The 19958-nt window shown below is 46.8% G+C and overlaps 1 protein-coding gene across 1 annotated transcript; it reads right to left on the bottom strand.

Moving 5' to 3' along the window:
- Positions 1-1909: 1909 nt before the first annotated feature.
- Foxr1 (forkhead box R1) lies at positions 1910-14322 on the bottom strand. Its single transcript, XM_032911458.1, has 7 exons — positions 14308-14322; positions 9710-10028; positions 4681-4755; positions 4334-4587; positions 3796-4025; positions 2363-2601; positions 1910-1982 (listed from the first exon to the last, which is right to left on the bottom strand). Exons 1-7 carry the CDS (start codon positions 14320-14322, stop codon positions 1948-1950), a joined length of 1167 nt encoding a protein of 388 aa, XP_032767349.1. The 3' UTR covers positions 1910-1947.
- Between the last annotated feature and the right edge of the window lie 5636 nt (positions 14323-19958).

Consider the following 19958-nt stretch of genomic DNA (forward strand, 5'->3'; position numbering starts at 1 on the left):
AGCTCTTCTCCTGCTCTCTCATCAGCTCCTAAGCTGCAGTCTCCAGCTTCCCCCTTCTCTTACTCATCATCACAGACTTCCTGGTTGATCTTGAACCTTAGATATGAGCACCAGAAAGGAGCTTCCTTGTCCAGCTCTCACTATCCCACGTTCATGACTGTGACCTACTGATTCCACTCCCTCCACCTTCCACACTGAACGTCATCTACTCCCTACCCAATCATCTTCAATTCAAGTACTACTTCTGGCCACCGATGCAGAGGCAAGATGGTCAAGAGTTCAAGACTGTCCTTGGCTAGAGACTTAAATATACAAAAGACTTTGGCATGGTGGTACATGCCTTTAATCCTAACTCTCAGGAGGCAGGCAGATCTCTGAATTTGAGGTCAAGTTCTAAGCTAGCAAGGGTCACATGGTAAAGCTGTCTGAAAAGGGTGTATGTGTGTGCTCATGTGCGCTGGTGAGATGGCTCTGTGGTTAAGAGCACTTCCTGAGGACCTGGGTTTAATTCCCAGTACCCACACAGCAGCTCACATATCAGACCCAGGAGATCGGACACCCTCACAGACATAAATAGAACTAAATAAATCATTGAAAAACAAAAGAACACTTCTGCCTTTTTACCAGGTAAACCTCAGGAAAACTGACCTGAGGGTAGGAAGGTATTTACACAGGAGTCTGCAACTAAAGTTAAAGAAATTGGGAAAATAAGGGTTCAGATAAAACTAACTTTCCTGTCTGTTCTGAAATAAAAGACCAGGCTAGCCTTAAATCATAGAGTTAAAAACAGCCTTGAGGGATTGGGAATTTTAGCTCAGTGGTAGAGCACTTGCCTGGCAAGCGCAAGGCCCTGGGTTCGGTCCCCAGCACCAAAAAAAAAAAAAAAAAAAAAAGAAAAAGAAAAACCAGCCTTGAATTCCTGACCCTCCAGACTGTTCCTTTTAAATGCTGGCATCAGAGGCACATATTACCATGAATGACCTGGTTATTAAAAAAATGTGTGGGGTTGGGGATTTGGCTCAGTGGTAGAGCACTTGCCTAGCAAGCACAAGGCCCTGGGTTCGGTCCCCAGCTCCGAAAAAAAAAGAATAGAAAAAAAAAATGTGTGTATGCGCGCACACGCATTTGCTTCTACACTCATACCTCCCTTGCTCCCTCATGGGCCCACCATCTCCCATCTCTCCCATCCCTCCTCTTCAGCAGGAAGTAGTCAGATCTCAATCAGTGCCCTTATACCCAAAGAGGCTGGGATGTTTGATTGGAACCCCTGCTTACCCTCTGCCCAAGCTAAGAAGTCCCAATTGCTCTTCCCTCAACTCTGCTACAAGAAAACTCTGGGCTAACATGTCATCTCTCCCTTTCTCCACATTCCCAGCTACCCACCCAGTTCACCCTCTTTACCTTATATGGATACAATCCCAGCCCTAGCCAGTAAAAACCCCTTTGCTTTTAGCCCAGATGTATGACTTCCCCAACCTTCACCTGTGAGATCAGTGAACTCACCCAAAAGCTGCCTTGCAACAAACCTATCTTTATAGATATGTGAATACACTGTAGCTGTCTTCAGACACACCAGAAGAGGGCATCAGATCCCACTATACATGGTTGTGAGCCACCATGTGGTGCTGGGAATTGAACTCAGGACCTCTGGAAGAGCAGTCAGTGCTCTTAACCACTGAGCCATCTCTCCAGCCCTCTTTATACTTCAGATGCAGCTTCTATTGGTTCATTTCATCCATGGAGAAACCTACCTACCTACCTACTACCTACCTACCTACTACCTACCTACCTACTACCTACCTACCTACCACCTGCCAGCTTCCAACCCTCTACTTTCATTCTTGGAGCTGAATCCCACTCCCCGTTTAGCCCCATCCTCAGAGATCACACGCACGCACACAGACACAGGTGTTGCTGAAGGAATCTTTAATAGGGCATGGCTGATTCTTATTCTTGAAGGTCAAAGAGGAAGGGCATCACATCTGTAAGAGAGTTCAGAGGAGCTTGCAATCTTGACCTGCTGTCCCGGGTCTGCTATACTATCTCACGGAGCTTAAGGGTCCAACGCTACCTCTTTTGAAGCCTTTCTGCTCGCTACGGTAGAATCCTCTTAGCAGATAAGCCCTCATACTTTTTACCCAGCTCGAACGCCATTGGGCCCGGATTCTGGGCTGTGAGCAGAGCCTGCAGCAACCTGTTTCCCTATTCCTTGTACGCAAACTCTCACTCTCACTCACAAACTCATCACTCCTGTTCTCCCTTTAGATGTCTTTAGAGTCTGATTGAGGGAGGCACATCTAGCCTAGGGTCTGGGCCTCAGGTCCCCCACCCCTGGGCTCATGCACTGGACAAGGCTTCACACCTGGCTGGCTCATGCACTGCTGGATACTCTGCAGCCGAGTGGAAGCCAGGGTGCGGGCCTCCTCTGAAAAGCGGCGGTGTCCCTCCTCCGTCAACTTCCAGAGGCAGGATCGAGGCCGAGTGCTGGCCTCCCCCTGCTTACTGACCGGCACTTTCTCAAAGCTGTCTCGGAAACAGAGATTGTGACGAACCGTATTCTTCCAGGCTTCTGGAGCTGTCCGGAAAAAGGGGAAGTGCTCTCTGTGGACAGGGAGGAAGAGTAAAGAAAGGCATGGGGCCTCTGAAGAGGATGCACTGTGGTTCTTGTTCTTCCCCAGGGCCAGGAGTCTCAGCTTCCTCTCAGGGTAAAACAGGACAGACGGGTCTGGAGTTGCATTTTGCTGGACGAACCACAACTCAGCTTTTTTCATTTTCAGTCCTTGAGACAGTCTAATGTAGCCCAGATGGACCTTGAACTCACTGGGTAGCTGCGGGTGACCTTAAACCCGTGGCCTTCTTCCTACCTCTGAATCCTGAGTGCTGGGATCACAGGCCTGTGCCACCATGCTAGGCTGAGGAATTCTTCTAAGGCTAGTTTACTGCCCCCAACTTCGGGCTCATTTTTGCCCCTCCCTCGAGGGCTGGGGATTTTGAAGGCAGGAACAAAGCAGAACCAATAACAGAATTAAATCACCCAAGAAAAAAAATAACCTGAGACACCGGGCTCTTTGACTAATACCAGGGAAGGCCTCACACTCATGCACGACTATCAAAGCAAAATGTTAGCTGGTTGTGGCCCGCAAGACCCCTAATTCTACCACCCAGGAGCAGCACACCCCTAGTTCCACCAACCCACCACACCAAAGAGGCAGAGGAGGTCAATCTCTGATGCTGAAGGCAACCTGGTTTACACAGTCAGTTCTAAAACAGCCACGGCTACACACAGAAACCCTGTCACCTGGGAGGCAGTGGCAAGTAGGTCTCTGAGTTCAAGGCTAGCATAAAGTAAGACTCAGGCCAGCCCGAGCCGCAAAGTGAGTCCTTGTTCAAAAAAAAAAAAAAAAAAAAAAAAAAAAAAAAGAGGTCCTAATTTCAATGATAACACATACGCACACATACAATACAACTTCTCAGTGAGGCTTCCTTGACCCTTGGAGGTTACAGGGTTCTGTGCGGGGCAGGGCAGTCTAAGGGGCAGAGAGTGGGAGGTGTTGGGGATACTGGGTTCTATTCTGGCTAATCTTTTGGGGACAGGAGAATTGGTATGTGAGGGAAGGCTGAATTTTAAGGGGTGAAGGGGTGGGAGTGGTTATGTTCTTGAACGTAGGGTAGGCATACATTTGCCTAGGGAAATAAAACCAGAAGGGAAAACAGTCAGCAGCCTAGGGCCAGGTTGGAAGTTATTAAACCCTGACCCTCCCCTTCCCCTCCTTCCAGGGCCCCCTGGGCACCTACCGAGTGAAGTTGTAGATCTGCTGCACGCTGAGGCCACAGGGAGGACTGTTTCTGAGTGCCAAGGCAATGAGGTGGAAGTAATGAAGAGGGGGGCGGGACCAGAGCCGCCCCTCTGGGCTGATGGCTTGCCGGAGCCTCCACCGATTCTGGAGTGGGGCCCTTGTGGAAAGGGATGGGAGAGCCACAGAGAAGCTGTCATCACGGTCCTTGGCCTCCTCCTCTTCTGTAGGCTAGAGGGGCACAGAGTAGGATCTGATCCTGACTCCTCGGCCTCAGCTCCAATGTGCAGTGGCAGATAGGGGAGCAGTCTAGGCTCCTTCTCCCCAGCCCAAGGGTACAGGTCAGGTCTACACGTGTTCATCTTTTTTTTTTTTTTTTTGGTTCTTTTTTTCGGAGCTGGGAACCAAACCCAGGGCCTTGCGCTTCCTAGGCAAGCGCTCTACCACTGAGCTAAATCCCCAACCCCACGCATTCATCTTTTATTGGCCCTCAGACACCCGGCTGCTGATGTTTCAACCCTGTGCCCACCCATCCATACCTCCTCCCAGATGCTAGGGGAAGAGGCAATGTGTTTCTCCTTCTGCTTCCTCTTCTGCTTGCGAGAAGGAGGCGGCAGCTGCTGTGCTGGTATCTCCGAGGCTTCTGAACAGCTGTCTTCCTCTTTCAGGGCTGACTGGGAGGCAGGCGGTGCGCTCGACGGGTCTTCCTTTTTGACCGTGACCTCCAGCTTGCCAGGAGGATACACGATGTTTGGGTTCACCCACATCCACAGATTGGGCTTAATGTCTGGGCCTGGGCAGGGGAATGGGAGATGTCTCATAGTTCGCTGGCTTTGGGGAGTAAGGTTCAGAAGATAGAATTCTGTCCACAGAACTCACTACTTACCATCTTTATCAGGGTTGGGTATTTTTTCCAAAGGCAGTTTTGGTGGTTCAACGATTCGGAGTCTGTATAGGGCAACTGCCCGAGAGAGAGAGAGAAAGAGTCAGGAAAGGCAGTTTCGGTGGTTCGGTTCTTTGGAATCTGTATTTGGCAACTGGCAAAAAGAGAGTCAAGATATTCTGAAATTCCCACTGTTACCCCAGGATCTGCGGCCTTGAAGATCTCTTGGGGTAAGCCCAGGTAGTATGAGGTTATATATAGGGACTGGTGTTCGTCACCTCTGACCTCAAGTTTCCTGCATTCTTTTCATACTCCACACATACTATACTATCCTTGAACAATCTCATGCCCATGGCTGTGAGTTACCATCCATAAATCCAAGGCTTCCAAATCTGGCTACGTATCGGACTTCTCTGCTAGCTCTAAGGCAGAGCTGCAGACTGGATGTTGTTGACAAGTACTTTAAACTCAGTTATCTCCTCTCTCTCCTGCTCCTCTTCCTACACCCTCCTCCACCCTCTCCCCTCTGTTCCTTTTCCTCCTGACATCTCAGGCTGGCCTCAAACTTGCTATACCCCTGCCTCAGCCTCCCAGAATTACAGACTAGCATATTTTTAATTAAATCGCATTTGCTTGGGCCAGCAAGATGGCGGCACATCAGGCACTGTTCAGCCCTCTCCTTCAGCCCCTCCTCGGAAGTGTCATTCGTTATTTAGCCTGACCTTAGTAAACGGTGTGTTACTCCCTTAGACAGTCGTTATGGCTGAAAGTAGAAGTCACAGTCAGTGGCGTTCCTGTCTGTAGGTAGATGTGAGAGCCTTGGATTTACAGATGGTGACTTATGGCCATCAGTTAAAGGTCTCTGCACATGCAAATAATACCCAAAAATAAATTCCTTGGTTGAGAAGATGGCTCAGAGCACTTGGGCATGATTTCAATCTATAGAACCAAATTAGAACAAAGACAACAGCCAGGCATGGTGGCCTGTGCCTTTAATCTCGGTATTTAGGAGGCAGAGGCAGAGGCAGAGGCAGAGGCAGAAAGATCTCTATTGGAGTTCCAGGACAACTAAAGCTACGTAGAGAGGCCCTGTATTAAATACACTAGTAGTAGTAGTAGTAGTAGTAGTAGTAGTAGTAGTAGTAGTAATAGTAGTAGTAGTAGTAGTAGTAGTAGTAATAACAATAATAATAAAACCAGCCAGGCAGCGGTAGCTCACACCTTTATTCCCAGCACTCAGGAGGCAGAGGCAAGCAGATCTCTGAGTTCCAGGCTAGCCTGGTCTACAGAGCCAATTCTAGGACAGCCAGGGTTACAGAGAAATCCTGTCTCCAAAGACCATAAAGAAAGAAAGGACGGAAGGATGGAAGGAAGAAAACAAAACAAAACACCTAATTCATCAAGACAACAGAGCAAACAAACGCAGGCACAGCATACACCACACTGCCAAGGAGCCTGGTAAGAATTCCCATTACAAACTGCAGTGTTTTGGGGTTTTCTTTCTTTCTCAAGACTGGGTCTCTCTGTGCAGCCCTGGCTGTCCTGGTACTCCCTCTGTAGACCAGGCTGTCCTCGAACTCAAGAGAACCACCTGCTTCTGCCTCCCGAGTGCTGGGATTAAAGGCATGTGCCCCCACTGCGGGGTTTAAACTGCAGTGTCTTCATTCACAAAATCTTTTGTTCTTTCTCTTTAGAGGGTTGGCGGGGGAGGTCTTAAAGTCATGTACCGACACACCTGGCAAGATTTCTTTGTAAATATGCTGTTCTATTTACTTGTGTGGATGTTGGAGGGCACATGCCAGCAAGCAGTGGTGGAAGTCAGAAGGCAGCTTGCCGAGAGTCCATTCTCTCCCCTCATGGGCGCTCTGGTGACCACACTGAGGTCATCTGGTTTGACCTCGGACCCTTTTACCTGCCAAGCCATCTTGTCTGCCTTTACTGTCTTTATTGTGGGTTTATGTGTGTGTGGGCATAGAGCATGTATGTTTTTGGGCACCTACATATGTGTGTATATGGAGTATGCATGTTTGTTGTGGAAGCATCTCTGTGAGTGGCAGAACACCAATATGTATGGATTGTGTATGCAGGCACCTGTATGAGTGCATATATATATATATATATATATGAATGATATAAGATAGATATATATATCGTATATATATCTATCTTTAAATTACAGTTAATTTGAAGGGGCTGGCTCTCTCTGTCACTATATGAGACTCAGGTGGCACAAACCTTTTCCTGCTAAGCATCTAGCTGCCCCTAGTTTTGTTTTTGTTTTTTTTGGGGGGGGGTTTGGTTTTTTAAGGAAGGTCTATCACTGAACCAGAAGTGCCCTCCACTCTTTTGTTTGTTTGTTTGTTTTGTTCTTTTTTTCAGAGCTTGGGACCGAACCCAGGGCCTTGCGCTTGCCTAGCAAGCACTCTACCACTGAGCTAAATCCCCAACCCTTGTGCCCTCCACTCTTAAATGCTGGGGTCCAGGCACAGAAAGTCATGCCTAATTTTTGAGGCACGTGCTGGGGATTTGAAATCAGAACCTCATAGTTAAGTGCTCTTTAACCACAGAGCCACTCGCCTGGTCCCCATGTTTTTGTTATGGAAAGAAGATGACTTAGGGCTAGGGTCAGTTCATCAGAAAAAGCCCTTGTTTGAGATGGCACCCGCCTGGGTTCGATCTTCAACCACAAAACAGAGACAAAATATTGTGTAAGACTGTATTGAGATGGAGCGGGGTGTCTCGCCATGTAATCCTGGTTGGCCTATAACTTGCTATATAGACCAGGCTGGCATTGAACTCATAGACTCGTCTGCCTCTGACTGCTGGTTTAATACTGTGTCCAGCTTCGAAGGTTTTATGGCTTTACGAACATCATCCCATGGTATGTGAGTGTCCAGTTGATGTATATTTGGATTGGATTGTGTTAAAATTGGGGATTTAGCTCAGTGGTAGGGCCCTTGTTTAGCCAGCGCAAGGCCCTGGGTTTTGTCCCCAGCTCCAAAAAAAAAAAAAAGAAAAAAAAATTTAAAGCAAAATATTTGATTTATCCAGTATGGTGGTGCAGGGCTTTAATCCGAGCACTCGGGAGGCAGAGGCTGGTGGATCTCTGAGTTCAAGGCCAGTTCCAGGATTGCCAGGGATACATCACACACCAAGAAACCCTGTCTTGAAGAACCAAGCAACAAACAAACAAAAAAAGAGGCACAACAACTTTGATTGATAAACCTGTCTGTAAGGGCACACACCTGTAACCCCAGTAGTAGGAGTCAAGAGCAGGAAGATTGTGAATTTGGGGCACAAAAACATATATGACAATTTTGACGGACATAAAAACATAGTAAAGCCAAGGGGGTTTGTATAGGGTTATATAGTCCCAGCCCTTGGGAGTCTGAGGTGGAAGGATTACATTGGAATGCAAAGATTATACAGCACCTTTAGAGGATGTAAAAGCCTATTGGAGCCTATGAGATGGTTCAGCCAGTCACAGGGCTTGCTGTCTGGCCTGCCAATTTGAGTTTAACCTCAAAATAGAATGAGCAGACTCCTATAGGATGTCCTGACTTTCACGTGTGTCCTATGATAAGATCTCTGTCATACAGTGAGATCTGGTCTCAAAACAACAAATGAAAATGTTACGGCATTCTCTCTCTCTCTCTCTCTCTCTCTCTCTCTCTCTCTCTCTCTCACACACACACACACACACACACACACACACAAACACACAACAATGTATTTGATCAGATTTACCCCATTTCCCTTGTTGACCCCCCCCCTTTATTCCTTCATTTGGGGAAGGGGAGGGCAATAGTTTCTAGTCCAAGCAGCCCTTGAGTCCTGCTGAAGCCAAGGATAACCCTGAGCTCCAGACCCTCCTGCCCATCTCTCAGTCTCAGTCCTTGTAACACCGTATCAGCCGGGTTCTGTAGGCTCTACCACTGTTTTTATACTGGGCTGTCTTCTTGGGGATGGTTATCTGTTTCCTCAGTCTCTACACTGGATTCAGCCTTGGTCCAACTGTTGTCACTCTTAAATTCTAACCATGTACCAAAGCCGCTCAACACGTGTCACCAATCACACTTCTCCCCAGAACCCCATGCCCTGACATCTGTCTACTGTTCCTGTTTAAATAAACAGCCCCAAGCCAGGAACTCCAGCCTGATCTAGAGTTCTGGACCCAACCCAATGCTTCAAGTGTGAGAACCTGTCTCAAAACAAAACAAAACACAAACGTATCCAGAAACAAAGAGTAGGGCCTTGCACAAGACACCTTTAGGCTGGTCTAGAACTCCTGGGCTCAATCACTCCAGTCTCAGCTTCTGAAGAATAAGACATTTATATGTGGACGTGGAAATGACAGAGCTGACTAACTAAAGTGGGGAGAGTAACGTTAACCCAACGACCCTGCTCTGGAAAAAAACAAAAAACAAACAACACACTTTAAAAGCAAGAGTGAGTTTGGTCCCCAGCTCCGAAAAAAAGAAAAAAAAAAAAAAAAGCAAGAGCGATCACCTAAAACTTGAACTTTCGGTTTAAGGACGAGGAAAGAACAGGCCCACCATCCTGTTGGCACTATTAACTCCATCTTGTACTACAGATAAAACGAGAGGTGGGCTAGCATCCCGGGATGGTGGCCCATGCCTAGAGCACCAGTAGGTCAACTGTTAAGACTTGAGGCAAACCTGGGCTTCAAAACAAAAACATAAATAGCAACAACCAAAGACGCAAGGATTACCTCCCCAAAGAGGACAGTGATTGTTTTCACACCGAAAAATAAAGCCTGCGGAATGCCAAGTTCTCATGCGCAAGCGCCAAAGCTCAGAAGAGGTCTAGGAATGTTCTGGGGGTGATGGGATATAAGCTGTAGCCCACAATATGTGGACTCTGGAAACTCAGTTGCGGTAGGGCCACACACACGCCTGCGTAGGGTTCGAGACCCTGATCCCAGTGAAGTGGCGAGCCTGGGAAGCCAGAGGCGGTCCGCTCACTCGATGCCGCAGCCACCCACGCGCCCCTCCCCCACAGCCCCACTCACGTTTCTGCTCGGCCTCCGACAGGTGTGACGTGGTGAAGGACAAGAAGCACTCATTGCCCATATCCCAGTCCAACAAGCCCGGGACCTGGCCATGGAGGCTGGCCCAGAAGTCCCGGTCCTGGATTTTGGGGTCCACTTTTAAGGATAGAGGAGACGAGTAGTGCGGGGTGCAAGAGGCGGAGAGACTCGCTTGCGTGGAAAGTGCGTCCTCAAACCGCGGGGAGTCGCGGGTGGGAACGGTCAGGAGCGCAGCGCCCCTGCAGACACTCCGGATTGCCTCAGGATCCACCCAGCTCGCGCTCACCAGGTTTTCCTGCGCCTGCGGATGTGGCTCAGCTGCTTGAGTGCCTGTCGAGCAAGTTCGAAGCCCACACCCCCTAAAAACAGATTTCGAGCTACATTCCTAGAATCAATTACGCTTGGCGGAAGCACAAATTCAAGGTTACCCTAAACTACCCAAGCAAACTGGGCTCGAGGGGGAGGATCTCTGGATGGGTGGGCTAGGGAATGGAGGGGATGGAGGAGGAGTTTAAATGCGGGGGCGTGGTGGTGCAGGTTGCTAGACCAGCAAAGGTCTTTTTTTTTTTTTTTTTTTTTCTTTTTCTTTTTTTTCGAGCTGGGACCGACCCCAGGGCCTTGTGGATGCTAGGCAAGCGCCTACCGCTGAGCTAAATCCCCACCCCTGTTTTTTTTTTTAAGGCAAAAAAAAAAAAAAAAAAAAGGAGCAGGGAGTGTGGGCGCAATTCAGGCCTTTAATCCCAGCGCTCTGGAGGCAGAGGCAGGCAGATCTCTGTGAGTTCAAGGCCTACAGAGTTAGTTTCAGGAGGCTATACACAGAAATCTTGTCTCAAAAACATAAACTATAAAAGAACAGAAGCAAATAAATGAATGAAGAGGAAAAAAACAGGATGACTCAGTAGGTAGTAGAGCAGAGATTAAATTAAGTAGCAAACTGGTTTAAATTTTTTTGTTTTTAACTTCAAATTTACAGAAAAAATTTTACAGCTATCTACTTTACATCCTTTTTTTTTTTTTTTCCTTTTTTCCGGAGCTGGGGACCAAACCCAGGGCCTTGCGCTTGCTAGGCAAGCGCTCTACCACTGAGCTAAATCCCCAACCCCTCTACTTTACATCCTTATTAACCTTTTATTCATTTATCCGTTTATTTTTCTCAGTTCCAGGAACGGATGGGCCTGGTACGTGCTAGGCAAGTGTTGTACCGTGCAACTATAATATCTCAGCCCGTAAGTGTCTCTGTACATATGCACGTATACACATATATTTCTTTTCAGTTTGTTGAAAATAGGCTCGTAGCAGCTGGACTTTGAACTCTGTGTACGGAGAGTAGCTGGGAAATCTCGAGCTTCTTTCATGTACTTCCCAAGATTCCAGACTTGCAGGGCTGGAGAGATGGCTCGGTGGTGAAGAGCGCTGGCTGCTACTATTCCTAGACGATCCCAGTTCAAGTCCCAGCACCCACATGACAGCTCACACTGTTTGTAACTCCTATTCCAGGGGATTCAACACACTTATATGAACACACACAGAGACAAAATGACCAATGCTCGTAAAATTCGACCTTATTTTTTTTTTTTTTCTGGAGCTGGGGACCGAACCTAGGGCCTTGTGCTTGCTAGGCAAGCGCTTTACCACTGAGCTAAATCCCCAACCCCTGCTCGTAAAATTCAAAGTAAATCATTTTAAAAAAGATTACAGGTATGTACCATCATGCTCAGCTCCTTATACACGCTTTTACATATATGTTACAGTCCATTTATTTTATGGGTGTGTATGCATGTGAGCGTGCCATGGTGCTAGTGAGGATGTCGGGGGACAACCTGGGGCAGTTGGTTCTCATCTTCAATCATTGGGTCCCAGGGATAAACTCAGATTGTCATATTTGGGGGCAAGTGCCTTTATCCACTGGTTCATCTTACAAGTCCTCAGTAGATATTTTCCTTTCTTTTCTTCTCTCTTCTTTTTCTTTGTTTGAGACACCGTCTCTCTATCCAGGAATTCCCAATGTAGACCAGGCTGGCCTCAAATTCAAATAGATCCACCTGCCTCTGCCCCTAGGGTGCTGGGATTAAAGGTGTATACTGCCACATCCAATTCCCTGTTCTGGTTTTCTTTAATTAACTGATGGCTGATCAATGATGGGAATAGAATCCAGGGCCTTAGGTAAGCCAGGCAACTGCTTTACCACTGAGTTACATCTCCAGCCCTTAAAAGTATATCATTTATAATGAGTTATTTAGTAATTTGTCAACAGAATATCCTTTTACCTAGAAACACCTTAGTATTTCCTAAAAACAGATATTAGCTTACATAGACAAAATCAGGAGTTGGAACTATCTGTCTTCCTGTCTGTCTGTCTATCTGTCTTTCTTCCTCCCTCCCTCCTTACCTCCTTCCCTTCCTTCTTTCTTTCCTTCCTTCCAAGACAGGATCTCACCATGTAGACCAGGCTGGCCTCAAACTCACAGAGACCTGCCCACTGCTAGAATTAAGGTGTGCATTATTATACCCTGCTCCTGTCTGAATTTTAAAGACATGTCTATACACAGGTGTCTGTGTGCATGCATGTAACATGCGTGAGGATACCCTTGAAGGCTGGAAGGGACCCTTATCCCTAGGAGCTGGAGCCACATACTAATTGTGGGCTACTGAAACCTGAATTCCTGTCCTCGTGATTGAATAGCCAAGTGCTCTTTACCTCTGAGCCATCTCTCCAGCCCTAAAAACCAGGAAATTTAACATTGACTCAATTCTCTATTTAATTTAAAGATCTTACTCAAATTTCACCATTTGTCCCAACGATGTTTTTTGCTTTTGAGACAGAGCCTCACTGTGTATCCCTGGCTATCCTGAACTTAGACATTGCCTTTCTCTGTCTCTCAAGTGCTGGGATGAAAGGGGTGAGTCACTCTGGGCATTGGTGGTACACACCTTTATTCCCAGCACTTGGGAAGCAGAGGCAATTGGAACTCTGTGAGTTCAAGGCCAGCCTGGTGTATCTACACAGTGAGTTCTAAAACAGAGGGAGAAAGACCCTCCATCTAAAAAAAAAAAAAAAAAAAAAAAGAAACAACATACAAAAAGCATGAGTCACTATGACCTTCTGATTTTTCATTTCTTGCTTGCTGTTGGGCTGTGATGCTGGAGATTGATCCCTGGGCCTTGTAGTAAGTTTCAAAGCACTGAGCTAGACCTCCAGCCTTGATTCTTGCCTTTTAAGGTGAACTATAACCCATTACTGGATCACAGTTACTGCTGTACATCTTTAATCCCAGCTCTTAAGAGGCAGAGGCCCGGGGACGTGTCTTTATCATCATACTCATGGTGTGGAACAGGCCAGCCTGGTCTACTTAGTGAGTTCCCAGACAGCCAGGGCTACAAAAGTGAGGCCCGGGCTCAGGAAAAACAAAACTAAACAAAAAACAAAACCAACTGTTTTGTTTTGTTTTTGAGAAGGGGCCTTTTCTGTTGCCCAGGCCTTCCTCGACTTCCTGGGCACCCTGCTAAGCCTTTTTCTGCTTTTCACTGCCAATCTGAGGTGAGGAAAAACCAGTAGAGGAAGAGTAATGACAACATAGCAGGGGGTCAGATCTCTGGCAGCCCTGACCAGCCAGACTCAGCCACCCTTCTTCCAGGAGCCAATTTAAAAAGCTAAATTAATAGAGAAAAGTAGAAAAAAGAGATGTATTCAACGTAGGCACATCTGGAAAGATCTAGTGGATCTCCTCCAGGGTTCATCTTCACTATTCTAAAATGATGGCGAGGGTTATGTCCTTCTGTAGGGCTCTAATACAAAGACAGTCTAGGAGTCCCAGTCAAGGTGTGGTCCCGTGCACCACTGATCCATCATTGCCTGAACTCCAGTCTCTTACAGGGTGTCTGACTAGCTGTAGATGTTTCTCTGAAGATAAGGCTCTCCTCCTGGCCAGCCCTGGGTTCCAAGTCTGATAGACAAAGGGGCACAAGTTTCTCTTTAGAATATACTCATTGCTGTCAAGCTGGTTACAGCCAAGGTCACAGAACAATGTCTAGGTACATAATGCCAGTGGGCGGGGCTTAGCGGTAGAGCCTAGAATTCGGGACACTCTGGAGTTCCTCCCAGTACCAACACCACCACCACCACGAGAAGCCAAAGAGGGAAAACCAGAACGATAAATATAACTGTAGTAAATCCTATGTCATGTATACTGGTCATCTCTAAACATTCTAAACTCAGGGGAGGGCCATCTCCATTCGGACCCTATATGAGTCGGAGCCCCTGATGTGGTGCTTGTACGTGCAGTGGTTCGCTTGCTAGTACAGTGCTCCTGCTACCACAGGAAGCCAAGCTCCAAAACGTCACTTCCTCAGGACACAGACTCTCTGACCAGTTTGGCCTCCACCTCCACTCTCTGTTCCCCTCCCATCATTCAGTACACCCCGCTTTTATTTACTTCTCTTACTTTGTGTAGGATATGGTATGTGTTGTGCAAGTTGGAGGACACGCTGTTCCTTTAAGACAGGATCTCACACTGATGTTTGGCTAGCTCGGCTGGCCAGCAAGTTCCCTGGATCTCTCTGCCCCCAACACTGAGGCTTACAGTATGTGTGGTCATGATCGCTTTTTTTTTTTTTTTTTTTTTTTTTTTTTTTTTTTTGAGATAGGGTCTCACTATGTAGCCCTGGCTGGCCTGGTACTCACTATGTAGACCAGGCTGGCCTCACACTTACAGAGATCTCCTTGTTCCGCCTCCTAAGCGCAGGGATCATGATTTGTTTGTTTGGTTTTCCTTTTAATGAGAATTCAAACTCAGATCCTCATGTCCGCAGAACAGATATGCTCACCCGCCGACCCATCTCCCCCGGCTAATATTTCCTTCCCTTACTTTGAAGTCTCATTTAGCCCAGGTTGGAGTTATACCATGGGGCTAAAATAGCTGCCTTGGGATTACCATTGCTGTGACGAAACACAATAACCAAAGCAAGTTGTGGAGGGAAGGGTTTATTTGGCTTACAGACCCAGAGTCAGAGTCCCAGTGAGGAACCTTGGTGCAAGAGCTAATGAGAAGGGTTGGGATTCAGCTCAGTGGTAGAGCCGCCTAGCAAGTGCAAGGCCCTGGGTTCGGTCCCCAGCTCAAAAAAAAAAAAAAAAGCTAATGAGAACAATTTATTTAAAATACGTGTTGGGACTTCCCTGACGTGTACTGGGAGACTTGCTAGTCAGGAGTTAATGCTGAAGCGGCAGCAGGTGTCTCTGCACTGGTAGGAAGTTTAAATGTGCTTAGGAGTGGAACTTTTCTACTCCCTACCCTAGGGGCTCTGCTTTCTCTGTCTGTCACTGTTAAGTTAGTCTAGTCTTTGGATAAGATTAATATAAAAATTTGCCCTTTTTCATTAGAAGGGGTGAGATAGAATATCCCCACGGAAGATAACGTATATGTCTAAATAAAAAGTTTATTATCTACATTTGCTGTTAAACTGTTTTGATAAGGAACAGAGGGGATTCCTACCTTTGGGAAAAAAAAAAATGAGCTAATGAGAGGCCATGCTGCTTACTGGCTGGCTCCTCAGGGTTTTCTCAGCCTGCTTTCTGACAGAACCTAGGATCCTTAGCCTAGGGGTAGCCACACCCACAATGGGCTGAGCCCTCCTACATCAACCACTAATTAAGAAAATCCCCTACAGGCTTGCCTACAGTCTGTTTATGGAAGTGTTGTCTCAATCGAAGCTCACACTTCAGATGCTTCTAGCCCAGCAGGTCTCAACCTTCTTAGGGCTGCAACCTTTTAAAGCAGTTCCTCTCCTTTGTGGAGACCCCCCCCACCATGAAATTATTTCCATTGCTATTGTTATGAATTGTAATGTAAAGCTCTGTTTGTTGTTTTTGTTAGTTTGGTTCTTTTTCTGAGAAACAAGATTTGCCTCTGCCCGGAGTATTGGAATTAAAGATGTGGGTCACCACCGCCAATGGGATTTTGGATCTTATAACAGTTGTGAGATACCATATGGATGTTAGGAATTGAACCAGGTCCTCTGCAAGACCTAACAATTCTCCTAACAACACCGTCTGTGCTATTGTAATTGTGCATTTCATACAGGGTGTTAATTTTTCATTCATTGTCCTCATTACATTAGAACGTATTAATGGGAGGCTTCCTTACAGTTTCAGAGGGTGAGCCCATGTTCATCACCTCAGGACGTGTGGCAGCAGTCAGGTGTGGCTCATAGTAGTAGCTCAGAGCTATATTTTAGCTGAAAGTTGGAGGCAAAGAGAGAGAGAGACAGAGAGAGACAGAGAGACAGACAGACAGAGACACAGAGAGAGACAGAGACAGAGAGACAGAGAGACAGAGAGACTGGGCCTGGCATGGGCTTTTGAAATGTTGAAGCTTTGGGCTGGAGAGATGGCTCAGTGGTTAAGAGCACTGACTGCTCTTCCAGAGGTCCTGAGTTCAAATCCCAGCAACCACATGGTGGCTCACAACCATCTGTAATGGGATCTAATGCCCTCTTCTGGTGTATCTGAAGACAGTGACAGTGTACTTATATACATTAAATAAATCTTTAAAAAAAAAAATGTTGAAGCTCACCCCGTCGTGACACACCTCCCCCAACAAGGCCACACCTCCCAGTCCTTCCCAAAACAGTTCCACCAAGTATTCAAATATATGAGCCAATGGGAGCCATTCTCATTCAAACCACAACATTCATATAAAGATTCTAAAAGCAATTAAGTAATTTGTTGGGTTTTTTTTTTTTTTTTTTTGTTTTTTTTTTCTGGGGCTGGGGACCAAACCCAGGGCCTTGCAGTGCTTCCTAGGTAAGCGCCACCACTGAGCCAAATCCCCAACCCCGTCGTTTTTTTCAAGACAGAGTTTTTCTGTGTAGCCCTGGCTGTCTTGGATCTCACTCTGTAAAACAGGTTTGCCTCAAGAGATCCACCTGCCTCTGCCTCCTGAGTGCTGGGATTAAAGGCATGCACCACCACTGCCAGGCTGGTTTTTGTTTTAAATTTTAAAAATGTTACGAATTTTTATTTAATACTAGACATGGCAATGCATGTGTTTAGTCCCAGAACTGAAGGCAAATATAGGCAGAACTCTGTGAGTTTGAGGCCAATATGACCTATACAGTGATTTCTAGATGAGCTGGAACTACACATTGAGACCTTGTCTTTAAGGGGGGAGCTGGGCAGTGGTGGCACATGCCTTTAATTCCAGCCCTCGGAGGCAGAAGCAAGCAGATCTTAGAGTTTGAGGCCAGCCTGGTCTACAGAGTATATTCCAGGACAGTCAGGGCTGTTATACAAGGACTTTGTCTAGCCGGGTGGAAAGGAAGGGCAGGAAGTGAGGCTAGAGAGATGGCTCAGAGGTTAAAAGCCAGCTCTGCTCCTCTTCCAGAGGACCTGAGTTCTGAGTTCGAGGACCACCTGTAACTTCTGATTAAGGGGACCTGAACCTAACACCTTCTGGCTTCCATGTCACCTGCACTCATGAGCACCTACCATTTCTCTCTCCACCACAGACATACAAGGTGTTGAGCTTTATCAAAAAGAGAGAGTCAGGAAATGTTTGATAGAGATGAGGTATAGTGAGGTGGAAGGGGGTGCCTCTGTGGGCCCATGTTGAGGCATTCCTTCCCCCTGAGGTACCAGCCATACAACGGACATAGTATAAAATAGTTTATTTAGGGCATGGGGAGGGGATTTGAGGGAGTAGAGACAGAGAGAGAGAGAAAGAGACAGAGAAGAGGAGAAGTTGGCCAGCAACACATGGAGAGAGAGGGGAAGGGGGACAGGGAGAGAGGGAGAAGGGGCAGGGAGAGAAGGGGCAGAGAGCAAGAGAATAAGATGTGAGAGAGGAGGGGGCAAACAGCTCTTGCCAGGTAACTGTGGGGCAGAGCCTGAGGGAATGCTAACCCAGGGGATTCAAAATAAAATGTCTTTTCAAGTTTTGTTGAATTATTTCATTTTGTGTGGATGCGTGAGGGCCTGAGTGTTGGCCAGAAATGGGCTATGGATTTCCTGCACTGGAGTTACAGTGAGGTGAGTGCTGGGAACCAACCGTGGGTTCTCTGTAAGAGCAACAAGTGCTCTTATCCACAGAGTCATCTTCCCAGCCCCTGTTTGTTTGTTTGTCTGTTTGTTTATTTGTTTGTTTTGAGGCAGGGCCTCTCTATAAAGCCCTGGCTGGCCTGAAACTATGTAGCTCTGGATGACCTGTCTCTGCCTCCTGTTTTTTTGGTTTTTTGTTTTAAGATTTGTTTGTTTGTTTGTTTATTATTTATGCATACACTGTCTCTGTCTTCAGACACACCAGCAGAGGGCATTGGATCCCATTACAGATGACTGTGAGCCACCATGTGGTGCTGGGATTTGAACTCAGGACCTCTAGAAGAGTCAGTGCTCTTAACCACTGAGCCATCTCTCCAGCTCTCCCCTCCCGCCCCCTTTTATAAGATTTACTTTTTTTTTTTCTAGATTTACTTATTTTCATTTTATACACCCAGGTGTTTTGCCTCTATCTGTCTACCTGGGCACCTGTGTGCATGCAGTACCAGCACATACCAGAAGAGGGCATCACGTTCCCTGGAACTGGAGTAATCAATGGTTATGAACCCCCATGTAGGTGCTAGGAATTGATTGCACCAGGCTCTCTGGAAGAGCAGTCAGTAATCTTAACCACTGAGCCAACCTTCTAGTCTGATTTTTGTTTGTTTGTTTCAGCCCCTCAGTTGTCTTTTTTTTTAAAGATTTATTTATTTATTATATATAAGTACACTGTAGCTGTCTTCAGACATACCAGAAGAGGGCATCAGATCTCATTACAGATGGTTGTAAGCCACCATGCGGTTGTTGGGATTTGAACTCAGGACCTCTGGAAGAGCAGTCAGTGCTCTTAACCACTAAGCTATCTCTCCAGCCCCAGGTTTTTTTTAAATTTTTTTTTTTAATTTTTATTTTTTGGTTCTTTTTTTTTCGGAGCTGGGGATTGCGCTTCCTAGGAGCTAAATCCCCAACCCCCCAGTCTTTTTTTAAATTGGATATTTTACATATTTACATTTTAAATGTTATCCCCCTTTCCCCCTCTCCCATCCCCCTTCCCCTCCAGTCTATTTTTTAAGTAGGTTTTGTGTGTGTGTGTGTGTATGTGTGTGTGTGTGTGTGTGTGTGTGTGTGTGTGTGTGTGTGTATGTACATGCATGGTGGTTGAAACTTTCATGCCACAGTGCATGTGTGGAAGTCTGAGGACATCTTTGTGGGTTCAGTTTTCTTCTTGCAACTTCATGTGGGTTCTGGGGATTGAACTCAGGTCCTTGGACTCGCTGGCAGGAGCCTTTTCTGCCGAACTGTCTCACCTCCCTCTGTATTTGTTCTGTTTTTGAGATAGGGTCTCTTGGGCTCAGCCGTTAAAGGCTAGGCTCACAACCAAAAAGTATAAGGGATAGGGTCTCTCTCTGTAGCCCAGGCTGTTCTGGAATTCACTATATAGTCCAGGCTGGCCTTGAACTTGGGCAATACTCCTCAACCTCCCAAGAGTTGAAACCAACAGATTTACTGAGTATCTACTGTGTCCTCAGCTCTAAAGAACCAGGTATTTTAGGTCCCTAAGATCAAAGTAGTTGGTCTCAGGGAACTTGCAGTCTGGAGGAGGGGACAACTGAGTCATCACACCCACAACTGTGAGTCTGTGTATGTAACACTGTGGGGCAGGACAGGAATCAGAGGGTGGAGGGAAGGAAGGGGTTGATGAAGGTTAGACACTTCCCTGGGAAAGGGGCAATGAGCTATGAAAACAGGAGGGCCTGAGAGCAGTCACAGGGCAGTCTAGGCACACGGAATCCTCTGTGCAAAGGCCCTGTGGCAAGAAAGAAAGCAGGCTACTGAGGCATGGTGGGAAAAGCTGAGAGGAAGCTGTGTGTTTCAAACCTGGCCCTAAGATCACCTTGTAGACTGGGGTTTTCACCCTACAAGCAAAGAAAAAGATCACTGCTTCTCACCAGGAATACATCTTGGTGAGGACAAAAACGAGGAGGTAGGCCAGGGAGATGTCTCAGTGGGTAACTGTGTGTGGTGAAAACCCAAAAACCCGAGTCTGATCCCTGGGACCTATGTGGAGGGAGTGAATGGACTCCCAAAAGTTGTCCGCAATGTATTTAACATACTATGTGCACAGGCATGCCCACACACACCCACACGTGAGAGAGAAAAATAAAACATTTAGTTGGGTGGTGGTGGCAGCACTCAGGAGGC

The sequence above is a fragment of the Rattus rattus genome, chromosome 8 (genome assembly GCF_011064425.1).
Source record: "Rattus rattus isolate New Zealand chromosome 8, Rrattus_CSIRO_v1, whole genome shotgun sequence".
In the NCBI taxonomy this organism is placed as follows: domain Eukaryota; kingdom Metazoa; phylum Chordata; class Mammalia; order Rodentia; family Muridae; genus Rattus; species Rattus rattus.